Source organism: Nicotiana sylvestris, chromosome 4, assembly GCF_000393655.2.
Source record: "Nicotiana sylvestris chromosome 4, ASM39365v2, whole genome shotgun sequence".
NCBI classification, from domain to species: domain Eukaryota; kingdom Viridiplantae; phylum Streptophyta; class Magnoliopsida; order Solanales; family Solanaceae; genus Nicotiana; species Nicotiana sylvestris.
In genome coordinates this window covers 171,981,017-171,995,176 of record NC_091060.1, presented here as the reverse complement: position 1 = coordinate 171,995,176, position 14,160 = coordinate 171,981,017, and the positions used below count along the sequence as shown (strand labels likewise).

Here is a 14,160-nt window from a genome sequence, read left to right as displayed (position 1 = left end):
TAATGAATTATTTAATATGCAGAGTGCATTAATTAGCAATTAATATAACTGTCTAAAGATAAAAAGAATGAATATGAATCTTCTTTTTTGGGATCTAGGTTAGCTGCATGATCACATGTGGGTGCTGACTATTGTGTTTTCTATACAGAGTCAGACTTCCATATTTTTTATAATAAAGAAGATTTTCTGAAGATGATTCTACTTTTTAAGTCCATATAGGATTAAGAGAACATTTTCATAATCATCAATATCAGCTTAGCTCTACTGCTCCAGTATAGCTAGATGCACCTAAAGATGTTCCAAAAGCAGTTGGAAAATACTTAGGATACGACCCATTAAAATGCCTAAAGTCTATACATGCAAATAACTTTATCTATCTTTTCATAGTAACGGCAAAGGTTATGAATATGGTCGGCTATTTGTGTAAAATCTCTTTAATTAAAATTTGCAGTTGCGGGATGGTGGTGGGGAAAGGTATAAATAAATAAACAAATAAAAGCGAAAAGCAAGCAGGATAGCATACGTTATAGTCCCCAGCTATTGCAATAGAAAATAATTAGCACCTTCTGAGTCATCGAAAAAGCTTTGTTATTTCTCCTTTGGCTTCTCATCAAGTTGTCTATATACTGTTGTATTCGATTTTGATTCATCTCAAACGTTAATGCAATTTCTCCGACCTGCAATTTCCTCAATCAGAGTAGAAAGATGGACATCAGACATACCACTGAGCAGTAATAAAAACAAAATGTTAGGACCTATAGTGGCAATTTATCTAAAGTAAAGTGGTGGTTCCAGCTAGCTCTTTTTTTTTTTTTTAAGTTGATGACCGAGAAATCCGTCTGGAGTCGATCCTTTGGACCAACCGCAGCCTTCGAAACTCAGTGGATAATGGGCCCGCCCCTCTACCCTTCTCCACTTAAATACCAGGCTTTGCCTTGCATGGTGTGGGGGCTTGAAACTGTGACCTAAGACACAAATCCACCACCCTTTGCCACTTGAGCTAGGCCCTGGGGGCAATTCCAGCTAGCTCATTAGACAAGCTAAAACGGACTAAATTAGATTCCCAGGAATTAAATTTAACTTGCATAGAGCTTGCTTCAACGAGCTTGCATGAATGGATTGCCAAAACACAGATTCTGGAGAAAAGGGAGGAAGTTATAAAAGTATGGTCTATCAGTGAGAAACCGCTCTGCAATGTAAGCAGCAGGATACAAAATCCCCTGAGAACTTTTCCTTTTCTGACTGGTGGTGTCCAGCCACCTCACTCGCACCTCGACTATTCCAATGGGAAGGGTAGAACAGGCAAGCACTAGTGTTGGCTAACCCATGAGTTCTCGTGGGATTAAATGAGTATGGGCAAGGAAAGGGTCTACGACTATTATTCCTGTCCCTTGGCGACAAGTGTCAGATAATCGCCTTGGCTTGGATTTAAATATTCCTCAATAAACTCACCACCCTAAGAGTCCCAAATGGAAATAATTCCTAAGTAGTACATGTTACAGTTGATAAACTAAAGTTAAGAACAAGTATCAATCAAATACGCCTCAGTTCCAAATTAGTATGGTCAGCTATATGATTTAAAAATTTTGTTTTACCCATTGAGTAATGGGAAGAATATAGAATATGCTCCTATAAATGTAAAACAAGGCAAGAGCTCTGGTCTAAGGTTAATGGTGACTTTTCTTTTAACAAAAAGGTCTAAGGTTTTAGCCGACTTAGTACTGACTTAACTGCCATCAACATCTTAAGGTTAATGGTGACTTTTCTTTTAACAAAAAGGTCTAAGGTTTTAGCCGACTTAGTACTGACTTAACTGCCATCAACATCTTAGGTTACGAGTTTGGGTTGGGTTTTTTATATTATTTTTTTTTGGGTGGGGGGGCTGGTGTTGTGGAAGGCGGCATAATTGAATTACCAAATAAAATTTTCCAGTCAGGATACTAAATACTTGTGCAGAATAAGAACTATACCGCAATTAAGGAGCTAGAGTTGAGGTTTAGCTCTGTTTAGGAAGAACTTCTTTGACACTCACATGAATTGAATATTTACCAACGCTCTGCAAGTAGAATAGTCCACATACGTCCATCTTATAGTTGCCTAAATCAAGAAAAGTAATAAATAAATGTGTGAGTATTATGGACAACTTTGCAGTGCACTGGTAAGTATTTAGGCGTGTAAATCAATCTCTAAGAAGTTGAACATATGATTGAAATTTCATTTGAACAAACTAAATACACAACTAATAAATATAAACTTCAAACTTTCAAGCAGCAACAATACAAGCAAGCAGCAGAAAGAATGAGAATGCACGAGCAACTTAAAGTAACTCAATATACTAAACAAATAACGGAAAATAAGGATTAATTATGATGTACCATCATATATGTTTCCTTTCTATGATGATTGGAGATAAATTATGGAATCAAATGGAAATTAAATGGGAACATAGACCAATTCCAGTCAATTTCTAAGCCGATATTACCTGCTGCTGCGAAATTTTAGTATCAAGACCCTCTCTGCCCAAGTCAATGTCAACTTTAATATCTTCAGTCGCTCTTCCCAGTAAAACCTGAAGCCATAAGTGAGATTTTTGAATCCTTATGAACGAAAAGATTGCAACATTATTTGGAAAATTGATTGAAACCACTCATTTAGTACTGTCAGTGATGGAATCAACACTTGTAATCTTCAGTAATCCAGTTATCTAGACTTTCCCTTCCGTTCCCTAGCCATCATAATATGTTTGTGTTACATCAGTCAAACTGGTATGAAATCTTGTTTTGCATGTGCATCTTGCAAAAGAAAATAATATGATGCTCACTAGTCCCTCCCATTCTTCGGTTTTGTTGCTGTCCAGTTACGCCCAAAAGCTCTGCACACCTAATTAATAATTTGCAAATCGTACACTGCTGGAATTAGAAATATTAATCACAACCCTGTACAATGTAGCATTTCTAGTCCAGATAAACAAAATGTTCTTTATGCAGTCAAAAATTTCAGTCCACTATGATAAGTTATTTACTTCCAAAACTGCAAAAGCCAGATATGTGAAGCATTTTATGACAGTATCCCATAATTTAGTAAGAATAGATAAGTTTTCCATACTTCAGGTTTTCACAAATACTTCGAGTGACCGGTCATGTATAACAGGTAATGCTCCTTGAGCAGCAAGAGCTATTTGTGTACAAGCAATAGCTGCCTCCTTCATCCTGATAATTGTCCTCTTACACTCTTCAAACTGCTAATTCATGACTGCAATAAAAGAAGGGAAAAGGGCCAGATATACCCCTTTACTATTAAAAATTGCCCACATATATCCTCAGTTATACTATAGGTTTAAATCTACCCCTTCCGTTAGCAAAGTAATCATAAATACCCTTATTTCTAACGGTGCTCCATCGTGGCAATCCAAATCCTACTTGGTCTGGCATTTGGGTGAGGTGGATGCCACGTGTCATGCCACCTCACCATTTTCTTCCCCTTCCATTTCTTCTTCCCCTCATACCTTGAAATGGAGGTTCCAAATTTTTTTCTTTCAAATCTGGATAAAATTACTGTTAATCTCCGGATTTAACAAGAGTTGGCTTTTAGAATTGTAAGTAACTGGTCTTCGAAGCAATGCATCAAGTGATTCCCTTGTGCCATGGCTTTTCTCGAGCTGTGCTGCTTTAAGCCAGATGCTTTTCTTAGTTCTAAATACAGTAAGAGCATGTGCATAAATGTTGGAACCCCTTTTCTTGCACTCCTCAATATCAGCAAGCCAGGTCCTCTTCCTATCTTCTTCCTCAACAGCAATCCCAACAGTGTTATTTATTATAGCCTTGCAAGTCCCAAGAGAACCGGCTCTTTCACATCCTTGGGCCTCCTTCATCCAAGGCTCCCTGTCAATATCCAAATCTCTGCAAAGCCAACTCTTGTTAGATTCAGAGATTTACAGTAATTTTGTCCAGATTTGAAAGGAAAAAAATTTGGAACCTCCATTTTAAGGTATGAGCTGAAGAAGAAATGGGAGGGGAAGAAGATGGTGATGTGGCATGACACGTGGTATCCACCTCACCCAAATGTCAGACCATGTAGGATTTGGATTGTCACGATGGAGCATCGTTAAAAATAAGGGTATTTTTTATTACTTTGTTAACAGGAGGGGTAGATTTAGACCTATTGTATAACAGAGGACATATGTGGACTATTTAATAATAGAGGGGTATATCTGGCCCTTTTCCCATAAAAGAATGACACCAGCCAAAGAAAGAAAAAAAAAATTCTCAGTAAGAGGGTATGCACCAATAGAGGGAGGCAACTAGCTCCAAAGGAAGCTCTTAACAAGAGCTAAAAAGGGACAGAAAATGATGTGAAGAAGTTGAAAAAGTAGCCATAAACAACAACTCCTATGTCTCAGTCCAAAACAAGTAGGGTTCTACTATATGAATCTTCACACTTTACTGACCACGTTACTCCATTTAAATAATCTCATGCCAATATTATGCAAATATAAATAAAAAGTACTAGAATTTATGTATATTTTCTAAACGTATAAATCTCTGAAAGTTTAAATCACTCCTAGAAAGCATAAGACCTACAGTAAAAGTGCTAACGTCTAAAACATAATCTCAGCTAATATCTAATGCTATCGCCCATATAGATCTTTTTCTTCAACTGTTTCCAGCTTTTGCTAAGTTTGCATAGATTCCCAGAAAGTAACCATAAAAGCATAAAATTAAATGCTGCAGTGGAAACAAAATCTTAAACATTAAGGGTCTGTTGGTATGATGGAAATCATTTTCCATGGAAAATGTCTTTCTTGAAATGTTTTCCATGGAAAAAAATTTCCTGAAAAGGAAAAGTATTTTCTCGTGTTTGGTTGGTGAATGGCAAATATTTTTCCAGCAAAAAGTATTTAATATTAATATTAGCAAGTCAAAGAGTGCTTTTATGAAACTTCTGAGTATTGGAGATTAATAGCGTGTTAGTCGAAGCAAGTAATATGAAGTTAAAAGTTAAGAGAGTTGTTAGGAAAATGACTTGTGCCCATACGTAAACTAAATCATTTCCTCCAATTGATGGAAAATGTTTTACATGAAAAATAACATCTGACATACCAAACACGAGAAAATCACTTATTATGGAAATTATTTTCCTAAAAAATGACTTTTGGCATATCAAACACACGCATGCAACTTCATAGAAGACACAGAAGAAAGAATAAGTAGTTTAATGAGTCTACTGAACATTGGACTACCTCTCTTACTAGAACACAGATACTGGCCATTTGAGCTCAAATCCATATCGACGATCTGGACAGTGATTAAAGGAACTAGTTAAGGTCAAGTAATAACTGTGGGGAAAATACAATTCATATACCAGAATAATCGCTCTCAATGGGAAAGTCTTTGCAATTGGATGGTATACTGGTTGCACTTGATTCTGGTGCAATTGCTTTCTTAAGGACATTTTCATCAACTATCAGTCCATTATTTTGAAGCCATCGACAGAGGACACTGGACGATAAGTCTTAACACATGTATGATGTGCCATCAATGGAGAAGATATTGACGGCATTCTAACAGGAAGAAAAACATCATCATTGGTAGGAATCTCTGGGACCTCAGTGTTTAACGTGCAACAGATAACTCCATCACGCATTTCAGGAAAAGCAGGGTTGACAGACAATGCAGAAGATATCATTTGAACCTCTGAACTGCAAACAAGAGGCTTATCACCATAATGATTCACACGCTTGTCACTTAACTCTCCGGGACGAGCACCGTCAGGAGCGGGAAGCTGCTGATCTGGAGCTTTTGAAATTTCGGATACGCCATTATCAGTGTCATCAGGTGTATCCAACAAGAATGAGTTGAAATCATCAAAATAAGACTCATCAATCATCTCATTTCCATCAGGGCCCACGAAAAGCGGCTCTTCATCATCTTTAGAGTTGAACAAAAAATTTGATAGCTCAACTAAGTAGTCATCAGTACTAAGGGATGAATTTCTCAAGATATCACACGAGATTTGGTCTTCCAAGTTGGATGATGAGTTGACAAGAGTCACAATACTATATCCTGATGTGTCCATTTTATTTGCCCCACCGTGAACTGGAACTACTATTGTATTTTCAATGCTCAGTTCTTTCTCGGCATGTTCAAAATCCGGCAGAGTTGGGACAGAAGTGCCTGCAATTGTAAAATCTGGCAGTTGACATGACAAGGCACTGTCAGGAAATGCGGCAGTGAAGACCTGGCTGTCATATCCAGAAGAAGTACTTCTCACATCATCATCAAATTGACCTGCCATATCTAGCAGTATAGGTTCTAAATCCTCTGCTTCAAGTAATTCGCTAACTGGCACTTCATTTGGTTGAGACAACCCCCCAACAGCGGCGATTGTCTCGCGATTCTCAGCAGGGGGAAGAGTTCCTTCAATTCCATTGGGGAAATCCTGAAAGCTAAAGCTGCCAAGGGAAACATCTCCATTATGATTTTTCCCAATGGGTAAAGCTGAAGGAGCAGTTACATAGTCACTAGCATAAATGGAATGCCCAGCTCCATGTTCCAGAACGTTATTAGGTATGATATTAAAATTAGACTGTTGATTACGGAAATTATCTATCAGTGAATCTACAAACATGCAATCCATGGACTGAGGATTGTCATTATTTCCAGCTCCACCAAGATAATCGGCATCCGCGGAGTCAAATGTGTCGTTAGCGATTCTCTTATGCATAGGGCAGTAACATGAGCTGATGCTCTCAGCTTTTCTCTTCTCAGGAACACACTTTTTACTTTCTTTTGCCTGCTCAAATCTATTAGAGTCAGATTTTGTTGTCGAAGCAGAATGCTCAAACTCCATCATGAGAGATAATGCTTCAGAAGAAACAACTGGATCACATAGAAGAGCATGCCATCGATCTTGCAATTCTTGAACAGTAAATCTCCGGGAAAATTGAACTGCACCTTTGGCAAGTGATTCAAAAGAAGCACCAGCCTAGGAAAAAAGGATGTGAAAACTCTATTATCAATTAAGGAAAAGTAAATATAAGAACAGAACCTAAATCATATAGTTGTTCCATCTTTGCTTTTCACAACAAAGGATTACTAGGCCTATCAAATTAAACCCCAGCACCTTTCAATGAAAAGTAAGAAAATATGATCTTGTTCGGGCTAGCACTAGTATTAATTGTGACAGATACTTAAGTATAAGCATCTCTAACATGCCACTTGAGCAAGTTATCAGCATACTAAAGTTTTAACCTTAAAGCTTCGGAAATGCTTCTACTATGGGCTTCATTTTGGTGAAGCAATAACGATCTATTCTACGTTTTAGTTTACACAAAATTCAGAAGCAATTACAAGTTAACATGTCCTTCTTCATTCCTCAGTTCCTCCATAAACTGGTCAGTCAAAACACTGTTCTAAATTCCACAATAAATTTAATATTGAAACTTTTATTTTAAAAACTTTCTTATAACTTACAACAAATACTATTAGAAACAAATAAGACATACGATAAGTAAGAAATGATTGACTATACAATTAAATAATAGTTATAAAAAGAATTTCATTTAAATAATCTTATACATTTAGTAGCAATACGCGTATTCTTAATTTACATTGAACTCGTAAATAGCAACCAACACCGTTTATTATTCTAGAAGTTAACACAAACTGTATTTCTATTATACATTTAACCAACTTATATAAAGAAAAAGCCCATGCAAAGCTATCTCTTTCTTAATGAATCCAGTTTCTTCTCCATTTATCCAAAAAAGCATAGAAGAAAAGCACAAAAAAGTACATAATTGAAAGAAAAAAAAATGAAGTGCAAAACATTTGTTGCAGTTAAAATCACAAAAATTAAATTTTGAATGAAGCAAAAAGCAAATTCATGTAAACAAAATGTGCACAGTTTAAAGAAACAACACAGAAAAGTATACATTCAGAAAAAGTAAACAATAAAACAAGTAGAGGAAAAAAAAAAAGGAAAAACGAAATCAAAAGGAAAATAAGTATTTTTTGGTTGTACCTTAACGGCGTTAATAAGCAAACGGTCGTCTTCAGGAATCCAAGTAGAAAAAGGAGGAGGAGCTCCCATTGTTGCGCGAATTTGAGAACTCAAAAATCAAAAGGTGGCGCCGCTTTCTAATTTGCTATTTTTATGGCACTATTTTTTTTGCTTTTCTTTTTCTGTTTTTTTAGAACATTTGAGAGTGAGACAGGGGAATTATTATATTCAAGAATAAAAATAACCTTAACAAGAATGAGTATTTATACTAGTTGGAGATTTTCTTAGTAGGGGCCACATACTATGCCCACTTAAATTTTTTACTTAATTTGTATTTGTTGCCAAATCAGATTTATGTACTTGGGATTTTTCTGAATCTGATTACAAGCCTTAGGAATAGAAGGAAAATTAAAATTAAAATTAAAAAGGGATCTTCAACAAAGTGTTAAGTTATTTCCACATATATTCAAGCGATTTCCTTTTTTTTCTCTCTCATAATAAAAATCATGCGCAATTTATATTCTTATTTAGGTTCACTTTAAATATTAAAGTAAAATTATCAAGGATATAAATAGGTAGAGTTTTAAATAGTTACTACTAATGTAATCAAGAAGTGTACTATTATGTGACAAATCAAACATTTTAAAAAGTTTAATAACTTTTATTCCTTTTTTAGCTAATCTCAATTTGACTTCTCAATCTAAAAGGTGTGAAATTCATAAACTTACTAATGAGCAAAAAGTGAACTTCATAACTGAGATCTGATAGTATCAATAAACATAAATCGCTAATAAAGTAACTTATTTAAAATAGTTGCCAATTATACTAAGCAGTATCGTTGAGATTTAATTGGGTTTCCATAAAAGTTTTTGCAAAACAGAAAAGAGTTTTTTCATTAGATTCTCCCTACCTGATTTTAGAAATACAAGATCCATGGACACCAGACAAAGAATACATTTCACGTACTTTCACATATTTATAAGAAAGTAAGATTAAGGGTCAAAAATATTATTTTACTACGAAAAAATAATTATTTGTACATTTCGTTATACTTTTGGTCCATCCTTACCTTCGACGTTATAAAAGTAGTGTAAAAATACCCTTCCTCCGTTAAGGCCCTCCATCATGGCCACAATCATCCCACGCAAATTAATATTTCGCTGAGGTGGATACCATATGGCATGTCAGGTCACCATCCCAACCCCATTTTACCATCTCCCCTGTTTCTTCTTCTTCCACCACCATCTCCTCCCTCACCCAACCATCTTTTTCTTTTTCTCTTTTTGAATTCAAAGAGAAATCACAAAGACCACTCTACCTTATTTCCATAGTTCCATTATTGCTGCCACATCTCCTTTCTAAATTGCCGAATCTCACATTAATTTTGAACATTTGGCATCTATCATATTGAAGGAAAACAAAAAAAAAATGCCAGCCACCATTCTCTTACTCTATTAGGCCAAATCTATTAGCTATTAGCAAATTATCCATTGGAATGCCACATTAAAAACCATTAAACTAGAACTGGATCCGACTATTACAAAAAGTTTCATATACTACCATAGAATAACTGAATGCAAATCCTAAATAGTAAAAAGCTAAAACCTCTCATATCTGGCTATAGTCACAACCAAACCATGGATAAAAAGCAAAGTCATAGAACCAGTGTACCCGCAGCTTCGGCATACTGAAAAACAATGAATCACAGGCAGAATGGAAAGTCAAATTCACCACAAAAAAACAAAAAGAATTTCTGGCACAAATTTGTGTAAGTTGGCATGAAAAATCAAATGCCTCTAAGAATCAGCACAAATGAGGAGTAATCAACAAATCTTTCTTTTTCATTTAAATATTTATTTTTGGGTGATGGTTGGGTGAAGGTGGAGATAGTGGTGGAAGAAGACAATGTGGAGGGAGGGTAAAATAGAGTTGGAATGATGACATGGCATGCCTCGTGGTGTCCACTTCAGCTAAATATCACTCCACGGGGATGATGGTGGCTATGGTGGAGGGCACTAACAGAGGAGGGGTATTTTTGCATCATTTTTGTAACGTTAGGGGTAAGGGTGAACCAAAAGTATAACGGAGGGTATAAATGATCTTTTTCGCATAGTAGATGGATATTTTTGACCCTTTTCCCTACTAATAATCTACAACAACTACATCTCAATCTCAAACAAGTCAGTAAGATATACGAATCATCACAAATAATAGGGGCAAGTGCACATAAAGTTATTCTCAAGGATACTATTTAGAGATAAGCTAGTACTTATTTTGTCTTGAAATTTTAAACTACAAATCTTAACTTAGCACAATTCAGGACATTTTTGTCTTGAAAAATTGAACACAAAAACTAAAATATAGGTCGTACGGGCTAATCCATAAACAACAGACCTTTAGAATCGCTATCTGGTGTCATTTTTACTAGAATAATATCATGTTATTTAGGCTCGTCTAGTTTTAATATTATCAAAAATGTCGACAATATTAATAATTGTTTCTCTAGCATTAAATGTATTCTATATTTTTTAGTAGTGTAAAATTTGACAAGATTAACAGACTCCTAACATATTGTTTACCCTTAAATTCGGATAACAATTAAACTTATAGGTGGTTTTAATGATATGTGATTTCACTTGGCACAAACTGATAAATATAAGAATTAATGCTAGGAATTAACAATAAAATAAAGCAAACCAATATAATGAACAACTATGGCCCTCGAGCTAGAATGCCCTCGAACCAAATGAGTATGCTATTGAAAAATATGAACTGGAATAACAGAGCTTGCAAGAGAAAATTTGATATATTCCTATGTTATGCGTGGATGTCAGATGATTACAAAAATAGTTAAGACCCTCTTTATATAGTAGAGGAGTTCTATTTACGGTACAATTTGAATTACAAAAGTAGATCCCATGATAGGCTAAACATCCGATCTTGACTCGATACGTGCCGAGTTTTTGCCACGATCCTCGCCCGATCATGGATATCTCGCTTTTCTGTTATTCGATGTGGCAGGCCTCCTTCGATCTTGCTCGAGCTCTTTCTCGCTTCGGTCTCGATCACAGCTGGCCTCGATCTTGATCGACCATTGATGCACGAGCTTACTAATCCATCTTCATACCAGATTCTGATATAACTGGGGTCAGGCCTTGATTTTCCATCTCGATCTCGGTTAGTTGTACAAAATTAGGCAAGCCCGATTTTGACCGTATATAGATAGTCCCCTTATTTCTTAGAGTGCAATTACAAGAAACGAATTGAGTCTTCAAATTTACCCTCGGTTTATCATGATGTAAGCATCGTGATGTAAGCGGTAGAGGTGATCGAAACGTCCCGTTGGTTCAGTTCTCTAGGCATTTAATGCTTGTCAATCGATGGTCGGCCACCATTGTAACTGAACCATCTTCTTCAACCTATAAATGCATCTTTTTCCATCCTTCAAACTTTACCTTCAACTCTTTCTCATTTTAACTCTCTCAATTCTTCACCTTTCTCAGATCTTTGTATTTCTAATTCTTGGGATTTTTTTACTCATTTCATTGCAAAACACTAACTATTCCTCCTCCCCCGTTTCATTTTTATCTACATATAAGAATGGCTAAAACTTCAAAAACTGTTCCACACAAGGGAACCGCTTCTTCATCAAAGTCTGTCGGCATCGCAGTCGCGGCGAAACATCCCCTCGGGGACTTCGTTTCGACGAAGTGTTCCACCACTGCTGATTTCAAGGTGGAGAATGCACCCCGACATTGGGTCGATGTGAACCAATGTCGAGGTACATGTGTACAATTACAGAAGGTCTCCTCGAGAAGGTGAAAAAGGAGTGCAATTGGGTAGGCAATGATGCAGTAGTGCCTAGCCCCGAGGAATCCATCACAACTCACGTGGAGGGTTATCTGAGCGTCTATACCTACCCTTTCACGATAAGTCCCTTCGACCCTATCATCATTGCCTTTTTCAAGAAGTACGATGTCACCCTAGGTCAAATCCATCTATCATTCTGGAGGATCGTGATCCTCCTCCGATTCTTTGTAAGCAAGAGCGAGGGGCATCTTTTTACCCTCGATCACCTCATGTGCCTCTACGCCCCCCAGCTTTATCGTGGAGGCATGATCAAGCTCCACCGCCGAGCCACCAAACCCCCGTTCTCGAGCATAGACAAAACCCAAGACCGATGTTGGATGGGTAGATTTTTTCGAATAAAGACTTCGAATCTAATTCCTGCCAAAGACATGTTGTTCCCTGAAAAGTGAAACATGAAACATAAGTGATGCTCTACCTTTGAATATTCATTTTTGCCATTTTACTTCTTGTCTTCCCCTTATCTAAATTTTTGTGTTGCAGCTGTGGCCGTTGTGCCGAAAGTGATCCATGACCTAAGGCAATGGGTCGAGGGATTGGTTTCACAAAAAAAAATTATTCCGAGGTGCTTGGATAGAGTTGTCAAAGGGCCAATGGAAGTCCAGTAACCACGGTAATTTTCTTTCCTTGGAAAGGGTTTCCTTCGACTTTGTTATTGTACTTACTCATATTTTTCATTTTGTAGGCCTCGGGAAGGACGTGCCAATGAGGCCCCCCTCTACTGAAGGAGAGGCACTGCATTCCCCATCTGCCCCGAAGCAGGGCAAAGAGAAGAAAAGAAGGGAGGCTCCGAGTTCCCTAGGCCTGAAAAAGAAAAGGCCGACCAGGAGGCCACGTAAGCCTAAGGGGAATATCATCCATGTATCTCTGAGTCCGGCCAACAGATGATGGACAAGGTTGAAGTCAAAGACAAAGAAGAAGAAAACTTTAGATTGGTACCTTGTGTGAGAGTAGGCACCGAGGTTCAAAGAACCATTGGTCAGCTGGAGCTGAAGCTACTTTGCCCCGACCTAATGAGCCCGAGTCGGAAAGAGTCAAAAATGCCTCACCTCAAGGTGGGAAGGCGGTCGAGGCCGGTGCAGAAACCACACCCGATGCTTCTTGTGATGAAGGCGGAGTCCCAAAAGATTCACTTGGGGAAATGGAGATTGGAGATTTTTCCTTATTGCCTTCATTATCTGATACGGCAATCAAGGACGCTCAGGCAATAGAGGTTCGCCCCGGTGAAGAGGTCCACGGAGCAGAAGATCTTTTCTGAGTCTATTTTGCTGAAGTGGAAGATGTCACCGGTCTGGATGACTTCGACATACCAAGGAAGATCTCAGATGAGGCTTCCTCGAGCTATAAACTAACCAACCAATTCCCGGCCCCCAACGTTGATCCCATGCGTAAGCTGCCTCTTATCATCTCGATCCCGGAGGATGCTCAAGTTTTCTTTGCCCTCATAGGGGTGGCTATATATCTTTGATGCTTGGTCACTAAAGAGGACCAAGCTAAAATGGATGCAGTGGAAGATTCCTTCTTATTCAGTGAGGCCCAGCATGCTCTGTATTGGGTAAGTTCAAGAGCCACTGTATTTTTACGACTTTGAATTTGTAGATATCTCTAACATTTCTTCCTTTTTTGTAGGCTTTGGTGTTGCATCACGAGGCTTTTCTTCGAATCCGAGAGGAACGCAAGGCCGAGGTCCAGGGCCTTACTGAGAAATGCTATACTTACAAGTTTCTTAGTAAGAAGCTTCAGGTAGACCTGGTGGAGGCTCGAGATGCGCATACCAAGATGGCCAAGCAGGTATTCCAAGTTCTTCATGATAGCGAGGACGAGTCAGAGATAACAACTAACAATCCCATTTTACAGGTTCGACAAAGGCTCGAACAGATCAAGGGCCTCCAAGGGAAAAAAGATAAAGTGTGAGCCGAAGTCAAATAATTCAAGGGATGTATAGATATTTTGGCTACACAAAAGGAAAACATTCAAGTAGAGCTGGATTCAGCCAAGTCACAGCTTCGATATGCAAGAGAGAATGCCTCGGTTCAAGCAAAGAAGGTCGAGAAGCTCGAGTCCAATTTAGCCAGGTTGCTAGATCTAAAGTGGTCGCGGCAAATACAAAGACCCAGGCTACTGCAGCTCAATACAAAGTCGATACCGAAGCCACCCTTGAGCAGGCCAAGGGCATGGTGGATCATTAGAAGTGGCAGGCCTAAAGGGAGGCTCTATAGAGGTTCATTGCCCAAAGTTTTGGCATATCTGCCAAACTCGAGATTGCCAAGGCTGAGGAAGCAAAGGCGAGGA

At 37.9% G+C, this 14,160-nt stretch overlaps 1 protein-coding gene across 9 annotated transcripts; it reads right to left on the bottom strand.

The window, feature by feature from the left end:
• Positions 1-297: 297 nt before the first annotated feature.
• LOC104246345 (uncharacterized) lies at positions 298-8,209 on the bottom strand. 9 transcript variants are annotated; one of them, XM_070172368.1, is made up of 9 exons: positions 8,023-8,209; positions 5,362-6,984; positions 5,240-5,294; positions 3,106-4,216; positions 2,822-2,880; positions 2,659-2,725; positions 2,483-2,569; positions 1,971-2,097; positions 298-677 (listed from the first exon to the last, which is right to left on the bottom strand). In XM_070172368.1, the coding sequence occupies exons 1-2, from the start codon at positions 8,089-8,091 to the stop codon at positions 5,464-5,466; spliced, it is 1,590 nt and encodes a 529-aa protein (XP_070028469.1). In that variant the 5' UTR covers positions 8,092-8,209; the 3' UTR covers positions 298-677; positions 1,971-2,097; positions 2,483-2,569; positions 2,659-2,725; positions 2,822-2,880; positions 3,106-4,216; positions 5,240-5,294; positions 5,362-5,463. The 9 variants fall into 9 exon arrangements, with proteins under 9 accessions (XP_070028469.1, XP_070028468.1, XP_070028467.1 ...); XM_070172367.1 differs by having other exon boundaries at positions 5,240-6,984; XM_070172366.1 differs by having other exon boundaries at positions 3,106-5,294.
• Positions 8,210-14,160: the final 5,951 nt, after the last annotated feature.

What these genes read in the sequence shown, in the direction of transcription:
- LOC104246345 (XM_070172370.1), bottom strand. Translation starts at nt 8,091, where the DNA reads ATGGGAGCTCCTCCTCCTTTTTCTACTTGGATTCCTGAAGACGACCGT. An exon ending in TGCTTATTAACGCCGTTAAG is followed by an intron (nt 6,985 to 8,022) that starts GTACAACCAAAA and finishes CTTTTTTCCTAG; the next exon opens with GCTGGTGCTTCTTTTGAATC.